Source organism: Ictidomys tridecemlineatus, chromosome 2 (genome assembly GCF_052094955.1).
Source record: "Ictidomys tridecemlineatus isolate mIctTri1 chromosome 2, mIctTri1.hap1, whole genome shotgun sequence".
Taxonomy (NCBI): Eukaryota; Metazoa; Chordata; class Mammalia; order Rodentia; family Sciuridae; genus Ictidomys; species Ictidomys tridecemlineatus.
This window is the reverse complement of record NC_135478.1, coordinates 202,752,209-202,762,205: the sequence shown is the minus strand read 5'-3', so window position 1 is coordinate 202,762,205 and position 9,997 is coordinate 202,752,209. Positions and strand designations below refer to the sequence as shown.

General features: G+C 45.4%; 1 protein-coding gene across 1 annotated transcript; it reads left to right on the top strand.

Annotated features, from left to right (window-relative positions):
• Window positions 1-5,196: 5,196 nt before the first annotated feature.
• Window positions 5,197-9,772, top strand: Fzd1 (frizzled class receptor 1). Its single transcript, XM_005334678.4, has one exon. The coding sequence runs from the start codon at window positions 5,713-5,715 to the stop codon at window positions 7,663-7,665; it is 1,953 nt and encodes a 650-aa protein (XP_005334735.2). The 5' UTR covers window positions 5,197-5,712; the 3' UTR covers window positions 7,666-9,772.
• Window positions 9,773-9,997: the final 225 nt, after the last annotated feature.

Sequence of the window (9,997 nt, the reverse complement as noted above, 5' to 3'; positions counted from 1 at the left end):
TGATTTTTTTCCTTTTTTTTCCAATTTAAATTGTTTAAATTTACTTTTTTTTTTCAAATTGTTTCGTGAGTTTTGTGTACAAGTAATCCATGACTCATATTTTGAAACACAACCACTTGCATTCAATCTTTGTATCTTATCATACTCAAAATGTAAATTATAACAAATCATGGCTGACTCTCAAGAGATATGTTAGTTTGTGACCTTAACACAAATCAGGTATGAGTATCCTGTAAGATAAAAGTCAAGATAGTCATGCTGGCAATTCCTTTTATTTTTTCACTGATGTGTACTAATGGTACCTATTGATGGGGTTCAGTGTGATATTACAGTAGATGCATACAGTGTTCACTGAACACATTCAGCCTCCCTTTATCCACCCTCCCACTCACTTTCCAACCTCTAGTCATTCCACATTCAGGTTGACTTTTTTTTTTTTCAGCTTCTGCATAGGAGAGAGAATATGTGGTACATGACAATCTCTTGATAAATTGTTTTAAAGAAAGTTGAATATAAAAGAATGGATGTTTCAAAGAGAGAGATAAATTGAGGCTCTAAGTGTGAATGAATGAAAGAAGTATCTCATCAATGTCAAGAAGCTATTCATGTAAGAATGAAGAAAGAAAAGATTTAACTTCAAAATTGTTGCAAAATAATACGGATGTTTTGGTAGAAAAGAATTAGCTTATGCAGAGATTTCTGAGCTGGAAATTTAAGAAGAAATGAGGTTGAGATCTGGGTTGAAGATTTAGGCAGTTATACCTATTGTGTCTCTAGAAAGACAATATAATAGACTCCTAGGTGATGCTGCCCAGAAGGGAATAGAAGAGTTTGTTGTTTCTCTATCAGAAGGGCTCCATAACCAATCAACATACCTTCCCTGGGAATTCTAGGAGAGAAGACAGGAACTCCAGATGCAACGGGTTAAGTTTTCCTTTTTTTGCTCTTGAAATACCAAAGTGATACTGAAGTGAGAATCTAATCAAATAAAATATATGCAGTTTAACCCAGCATTTCTGAAAGCAAAATGACAAACAAAATATTGATGTAATTGTGTGTGTGTGTGTGTGTGTGTGTGTGTGTGTGTGAGAGAGAGAGAGAGAGAGAGAGAGAGAGAGAGAGAGAGAGAGAGAGAGAGAGAGAGAGAGATTCTAAATAAGACAAAGTTTTGAAAGGTTCTTAACCTTAGGACTTGTCTATGGTCTTTTCCCAAACTTTTGTGACCAGATTTATTTTATAAATCACCTTTAGGGAAGATATTGTATTTCACACAAAAAGAATTTGGAAAATGCTGATCTAATTCATCAGTGAATCCAAGTGTTTATACCCCTGCCATATATATTCTGCTATAGAAAGCCATGTTAAATATTGAAGAACCAACATGATGGGCACCCAGAAACCACATTTTCTTCTATAATTTTTGGGAGTGGAATTGTATACATGGTGTTACTCCATGGAAGTCCAGGGATTCTGGTCAGATCCAAGACCTACTCTGCACTTATTGACTTTTGGCACCTTGATTAAACTGTTTAACTATTTTGAAGCTGAGTTCTTTATCTATTAAAAAGGGGGTAATGATTAGTAACCACCTCAGAGTACAGTTTAAATGACACGATGTATGCACACACAGGGCAAAACAATGACAAATATGCATGGTAGTTCCTCGAAAATATAGTCTTAATCTGTATTATGATCACTGTTACTCAACAATGACAATTCAAGCTGACGCCCACCAGCCTGCAACAAAAGGACTCACTTAAAACCTTAAGGTCCCTCAGGATGTACCTGGAGCCTAGCTGCTTTTGTGTCTGCATATACTTGACCATATATAATTGGAACTGGATCCAATAATTACTTATATATTCAACTGACATAAGCAGTCTGGAGAAACTTCAAAAAATTTTAGAAAGACCTAGTAAAATGAGATCATTGATATGAGAAAATAATTTGAGTCTAATGCTTAACAAACCAATATCAAGGAGAATCAGGTTATATTCAGTGCAAATATTATTATTACCAAGTTCAAAAGAGTTCATATGTATTTAGTAATTTTGAGCTGTGGATCTCAAGCTCTTCCACATCCTAAGAAAATGACATATTCTAAACTAAAGTTAAAATAGACTACTCACATTTCTCTTCTATTGGATTGGTACCCACTTCCTTCATCACATCCCCAAAAGACTTCCTTCCACAACACGGGCTTTCTTGGTTTTGATATTAATAGCTTCCTCTGTGTCACACAGGCTTAATGAATGAAATATTGTATCAATATAAAAATAAATAGAAAATTGAGTTTGATTCATTGTGTGTGTGTGGGGGGGTTGTTTGTTTATTTAACTTGTAAGACACCTCTCAGAAAATGATTAAAAAAAACATTTTACAAGGTCTTTTTTGTATAATCCATTGAGGTAGAACATTACAAATAATTCTCTTAAAAAATAAAATGATCAATAGTCCATAAAAAATATAGAGAAAGGATTAAAATAAGCATCCAATGAAATTCAAGCCAAACAAGACCTTCTAACCTAAGGCACATCCCTTAATATTTCTAGGCCTAATGTTCTTAATTGTAAACTGGAGAAAAAAACTAGTTCCTAGATGATCTCTTTGGTTCCTTCCAGTTCTATAATCTGATGAGAATGACATTTTCTCCCCATTTCTTTTTTTTTGTAACTCTGGCTGTACTTCTGAACCTCCTCTAATAAACTTCACCATCCGGTGGAAGACTCAACAAACTCAAGAATTCCATTAGAACATCTTTTGAAGCAGGAAGGGTGTCACCTACTCTGAGAACAGAACTGAGTACTCTATCATGTTCACTGTGCCCTATGCCTTTGGTGGGGAAGAGGAAGGATTTGGGATGACAAAGTGATGGTGTTGCCTAATGAATGTGAAGCTTGTTGGTCATTAATGCATAAGAATGAATTTACCTTTCACCTTGCCCAGTCACCTAGAATGACCTTGAGTGAATGGAACACAGGACAGATAAGTCTTTACCAGAAAGAAGTGATAGAAGAGAGATAACTAGTAAGATTCCTGAGGATGAGTCTTTTCAGCACCAGGGTGGAAAGCTAGAGAAAAAATTGCAGGGAGCTGTGGGCCAGTATGCAGGACGGTAAAATGAACAGTGATTGACTGTGATTACTCAAAGGTTCTCAGAGAGCACCTGTTCTTCCCAACCTCCTTTTCAATATTAAAACATGATCTATAGTCAAGGTGCACATAAGCACACACCTACATACATTCACATATAATACCTATTGTGCACTTAGTACCTTTTTAAAAAAAGCTAGGAATCAGAAGTACTTTAAAAGAAATATATACTTTATGAATTTACTATGAATACTTGAAAAATAATAATATGCATATCTGAGACAAATGTCATTTTCCTTAACAGATAGATATGGCTGCACCTTCCTCAGAGAAGGTGATGAAATTGGTTGCCCTGTTTGTTTGTGCATTAGTAATCCTCATCTTAAGTGTAGAGGAATGTTATCCTCTCAAGGACAGCCTGCCCCTCTTTCACAGTTATCCTGGAGGACTCCCTGCTTATGTGAGAAAAGATGACCTTCAGTAGCTCCCTATTGTCTGCATAATTTCACTCACAGGTTTTAGTAGGACTAAAACCTTCCTCCCCTATCATGGCCCCAGGCACACTCACCTTTTCTGTCCCCTCCAGCAATTTAAGTACTTTTGAGTATTTGTCTTTTGCACCTTGTATCTACCTGCCTCATCTTAGAACTCTCCCACCCCTTGTCACCTGAGCTAGTTGCTTCCTTGTGCTCTTTCAGCTTTGGGGTGCACATTATGATCACAGATTTAAATTTCTGTACCCATTGTACTTTGCCCTCCCCTAAGGTGGGACCATGCCTTTTTGATCTTTGTACCCTGTCACCTAAGACAGTGCATACATACATCCACGGTGGGTGCTTGGTAAGTATCTAGTAAACAAATGAATAGGTTAAAGAGTGATAGAAAATAATTACAGAAAAGTATCCTGAGGTAGAGTCTAATCAAAGGTCAAAAATCCTTAGTAGAACTAATAACACAATGGCACTTTATTGGTAAAACTAAGTCACATAGTTAAGCCATCATTTAAAATAATCAAGGAAAACAAAAATTTGTCTGCTGCGGTGGACAGGATTGTTTGGGAATTCGAAAGGGACTGTGCCATTTGCTTTTTTTCTCCCCCAGACTTTGTTGTTTGTTTGTATGTATGTTTTAAACTGGAGTCTTCAGTTGTGTGTACCGGTAAAAGATCATGCCGCAGCTCATCCTGTGAAACCTAAATGATTAGGTCCCAGGAGTTCCCATCAGAGCCCAGGGCATCTCCTCTCCCCAGCCAGCATGGTGTAGGAAGGCTCCTAGTATCTCTCCAGGGGCTCAGGCAGGCTGCCAGCGCAGCTCTGGCCCGTGCCACCTCTGAGGGTCTCAAAAGCCCCCACCAAATCTCCGTCCTTGAGTTCCCAAGTTTTTCTCTTTAAAAATGTCATGGATAGTTTTCCTTTGCTTCTGTTCCTTACTTAAATAAAGAAGAAAAAAGAAAGTTTGACTTCAAGAGGAATGATAGCAGCCTAAGGAGCGTCTGGCTTTACTTTTTAAATTCCATCAAAGTTTGTGTTTTGTTGTTGTTGTTCTTCATTTGACAGCGATCCCGTGAACTTCTCCTTCGGGGAAATGGCGCGTCCAAAGCCCGCCAAACCCAACCGGAGAGCTATACGATTTATTGGAGCAATATTTAAAATAAAACCCGACAGAAACAAACTCAAAAGAAACCGTACTCTCCATAAGTCAGAGGCATGTGTTCTGATCTCAGCTCTGGGTTTGGCTGTTTTTAACCAGTGTTAAGAGCAGGATTTTTACACATGAAAATGCATAAAAGAAAAGCAAAGCTAAATCATGCAGTCCGCCGACTCCTATTCATTATCTCTAGCAGCATATGGGACCATTCTCCTACTTGTCCTCGCCTTTTCTTCCGCAAAAGCAAAAGCAACCAAGCCTGTCCCGCTTCCTAGCAAACCCACTCTTTGTGCCTGAGCAGTGCCTGTGCCACCACCACCACTTCCTCCTCCTCCCGCCACCTTCTCCCCCTCCTCCTCCCGCCTGCAGCCGGCTTTTGCACTGGCAAGTAGGCTGCTGGCTCCCTTTGCGTCGGAAAGCGGGTGCCGCGATTGGGCGACGGTCCCTGAGCCTCCAGTTCCGCGTCGGTTTCAAGGCTCCTCCCTCCTGGTGAAAGACGGACTGCGGGGCGCCTGGAAACCGGTCGGAGGGCGCGCTAGGGAAAGGAGAGGGAGCGAGTTGAGGGATTGACACAAATGGTCAGGCGGCGGCGGCGGAGAAGGAGGCGGAGGCGCTGGGGGGAGTCAGGGCCGCTGGGTTGCGGAGAGTTGCGCGCTCAACGGGGCCGCGGCCACTAACGCGGCGCCGCCAGCCGGGAGCTAGCGAGCCAAGGGCCAGGAAGGCGGGACGCGACCCCGGCGCGCCTGTGCCACCCGGGCTCTCCCGGCGGCCCGCGCTTCATGAACCGCAAGTTTCCGCGGCGGCGGCGACGGCTGCGGGACGCAGAGAAGCAGCCCCGGGAGCGGGCCGATCGCGGCTCGGGCTCGACGGAGGGCACCAGCGAGAAGATCTTCTTGGTCGCGGGAGTAGCCACCGCTGGCCGTGCCACTGCCAGTCCCTGCCAAGCGGCGCCAAGAAAGGAACCGAGAAAGTATGGCTGAGGAGGAGGCGCCTAAGAAGTCCCCGGCCGCCGGCGGCAGCGCGAGCTGGGAACTTTGTGCCGGGGTGCTCCCGGCCCGGCCGGCGGAGGAGGGGAGTGGGATTGCGGGCAGCCACCGCCGTCCTCTAGCTGGCCCCGGGCGCTTGGTGCGCCGGCTGTTACTGCTGCTTTGGTTGCTGGAGGCTCCGCTGCTGCTGGGGGTCCGAGCGCAGGCGGCGGGCCAGGGGACGGGCCAGGGGCCCGGGCCCGGGCAGCAACCCCCGCCGCCTCCGCCTCCGCCTCAGCAGCAGCAGAGCGGACAGCAGTACAACGGCGAGCGGGGTATCTCCATCCCGGACCATGGCTACTGCCAGCCTATCTCCATCCCGCTGTGCACGGACATCGCATACAACCAGACCATCATGCCCAACCTTCTGGGCCACACGAACCAGGAGGACGCGGGCCTCGAGGTGCACCAGTTCTACCCACTGGTGAAGGTGCAGTGTTCCGCCGAGCTCAAGTTCTTCCTGTGCTCCATGTATGCGCCAGTGTGCACAGTGCTGGAGCAAGCGCTGCCGCCCTGCCGCTCCCTGTGCGAGCGCGCGCGCCAGGGCTGTGAAGCGCTCATGAACAAGTTCGGCTTCCAGTGGCCAGACACGCTCAAGTGTGAGAAGTTCCCGGTGCACGGCGCAGGGGAGTTGTGCGTGGGCCAAAACACGTCGGACAAAGGTACCCCGACGCCCTCGCTACTGCCAGAGTTCTGGACCAGCAACCCCCAGCACGGCGGCGGAGGGCATCGCGGCGGCTTCCCGGGAGGCGCCGGCTCGTCCGAGCGAGGCAAATTCTCTTGCCCGCGCGCCCTCAAGGTGCCCTCCTACCTCAACTACCACTTTCTGGGGGAGAAGGACTGCGGCGCGCCCTGTGAGCCGACCAAAGTGTATGGGCTCATGTACTTTGGGCCCGAGGAGCTGCGCTTCTCGCGCACCTGGATCGGCATCTGGTCGGTGCTGTGCTGTGCTTCCACTCTCTTCACGGTGCTCACGTACCTGGTGGACATGAGGCGCTTCAGCTATCCTGAACGGCCCATCATCTTCCTGTCCGGCTGTTACACCGCGGTTGCGGTGGCCTACATCGCCGGTTTCCTGCTGGAGGACCGGGTGGTGTGTAACGACAAGTTCGCTGAGGATGGGGCTCGAACGGTGGCGCAGGGCACCAAGAAGGAGGGCTGCACTATCCTCTTCATGATGCTCTACTTCTTCAGCATGGCCAGCTCCATCTGGTGGGTGATCCTGTCCCTCACCTGGTTCCTCGCGGCCGGCATGAAGTGGGGCCACGAGGCCATCGAGGCCAATTCGCAGTATTTTCACCTGGCTGCCTGGGCTGTGCCAGCCATCAAAACCATCACCATCCTGGCGCTGGGCCAGGTGGACGGCGATGTGCTGAGCGGAGTGTGCTTTGTGGGGCTCAACAACGTGGACGCCCTGCGTGGCTTCGTGCTGGCACCCCTCTTCGTATACCTGTTCATCGGCACTTCTTTCCTGCTGGCCGGCTTCGTGTCGCTCTTCCGCATCCGCACCATCATGAAGCACGATGGCACCAAGACCGAGAAGCTGGAGAAGCTCATGGTGCGCATTGGTGTGTTCAGCGTGCTGTACACTGTGCCAGCCACCATTGTCATCGCCTGCTACTTCTACGAGCAGGCCTTCCGGGACCAGTGGGAACGCAGCTGGGTGGCCCAGAGCTGTAAGACCTATGCCATCCCCTGCCCTCACCTCCAGGGAGGTGGAGGTGTCCCGCCACACCCACCCATGAGCCCTGACTTCACAGTCTTCATGATCAAGTATCTTATGACTCTGATCGTGGGCATCACGTCGGGCTTCTGGATCTGGTCAGGCAAGACACTCAACTCCTGGAGGAAGTTCTACACGAGGCTCACCAACAGCAAACAGGGGGAGACCACCGTTTGAGACCTGGGGACTCAGCCTACCCCCGCAAAAAGCCGGCCCCATGGGATTCATGCCTAGCCTGGTTGACTTTCGCAGCCTCCTTTTAACAACACAGCTCCTGCAAACGCTTCCGTCCCTGGGGCAAACGGACCGGAGGGCCCCACTGCCTGAGGGGCGTGGATCGACCTCTCTTGCCCTCACACTCTGGTACCAGGACTGTAACGCTTTTATGATTGTAAATAGCCTGTGTAAGATTTTTGTAAGTATATTTGTATTTAAAGACTAGCGATCACGCGGTTTTCTTTTTAAAAATTTTAACTGTTTAGGGCGGTTTAACCATTTGAGGCTTTTTTTCTCTCTCCCCTTTTCCGAGGACCGCAAAGGAGGTAAAACCAGAGCACACCAGCCGAGTGTTCCTGCCCATCCTCCTGCGCCCGCCCCTCAGTGCCGCTGGTGCACACGCCTGCCGGGGCGCCGGCGAGTTCAGCACTGCGGGGTGCGGCCGAGCTGAAAGGCTGGGGTCACTTCCCCGCGGCCTCCTTCAGCCTTTCTCTTCCTTTCCTTGCTTGGGGTGGGGCCCTTAAGGTACCAAACTCCACAAAGCTTCCAAATCCGGAGGTGGGCCCCCCGCCAGTTCCAATTCCTCCCTTGTTCAGTGATGGATTGCAAAGGCACATCCCTTTGACTCTCTGAAACTCAATTTTTGAGAACCTTCCCTCAACTTCATGGGATCCCAGAAGTGTAGGGTGTAGACGCTGGCAGTCCCTGCCTCCCTCCACAGTCGCTTCCAACATCCAGACACTCCCTCCTTCCACCTAGTTGGTTAGAGGATGAGTAAGATAACCAATGCCAAACTTTTTTAAGTCTAATTTTTGATGGATGAGCTCATTTCATTCTCTAGTGTCTAAGACCTGGTATGGGTTTGGCCAGCGTCATGGAAAGATGTGGTTACTGAGATTTGGGAAGAAGCATGGAGCTTTGTGTGGGTTGGGAGAGACTGAAAGTGGGGTGGTGGTTACAAAATGTTAATTCTAATTGCATACTGATGCCTGGCAACCTGCCTTTGAGAGTGAGACAGCCTGCCTTTAGATTTTTACCCTTTGGTAAAATGGAAACGTTGAGGTCACCTGGAAAGCTTTGTGAAGGAGTGGATCTTTGCTTTCCTTAACAGGACAGCAGAACATTAGCAGAATATGAAAACTTGAAGGAGATTTCAGTGTAATGGACTTCCTCAAAATGAAGTACTATTTTCTTATTTTTAATCAAATAATAATTAGACTTATATCAGAAACTTTAAAATGTAAAAGTTGTACACTTTCAACATATTATTATTATTTTTCTGAGGGAGGAGCAGTCTGCACGACTAATGATAACCTAGTAAGATTTCAGGAGGTAAAAAAGAAGGAATAATTGAGGGGCTTATCTCCTGAAAGCAAACAAAAATATGGGCATGCATGCTAAAGGGAAACCGTGTGCAGATCTATTGCATTAAATCTTGTGTGCTCCTTTTTGGATTTACAAAAATGTGTCAAATGTAAATCTTTCAAAGCCATTTAAAAATATTCACTTTAGTTCTCTGTGAAGAAGAGGAGAAAAAGCAATCCTCTGATTGTATTATTTTAAACTTTAAGAGTTTATCAAAATGCCGGTACTTAGGAACTAAATTTATCTATGTCTGTCATAACCTAAAATGACATTGCTCTTTGAATTTGGTATGCATTTATTCTGTTCACTATCACAAAATCATCTATATTTATAGAGGAATAGAAGTTTATATATATAAAATACCATATTTTTAATTTCGCAAATAAAAAAATCAAAGTTTTGTACAAAATTATATGGTTTTTGTGCCTGAAGATTAATAGAGATTGAACTGTCTGAACTGTCTTTACATTTTATAGTGTTTCATAACTAATCCAACATTATAAAAATTTAGGAATACAATGAAAAAGCATATCTTTAAGCCTTCAACCAGTCCTTCCAAAGAATAACACTATTTGCATTATTGTGATTGACATTTGTGAAGTCCCAAGAAAAGATCTGTTTTGTTAAGAGTAGAAATAGAAGTCTGAAAATCACTTCTTTATTCAAAGAAAATTATTAAAAGATAAGTAATTTTAATATTAAAGCTTTTTTTTTCTTTCAAGGGGTAAATTGACATAACATTTTATAATATGGAGGTTGATTTTTAAATCATCACTTTGCCGTGAATTTTATTTTATCTCTTTCATAATCTTGGATTTTCCAAAACCATAAACAGGCAATCAATAAAGGGTTACTGACTATATGTTTATAAGCATTTTAAAACAGCAGTCAGGTTTATAAGTCTGTTTTGTTGTTTGCTTCTGAAGAC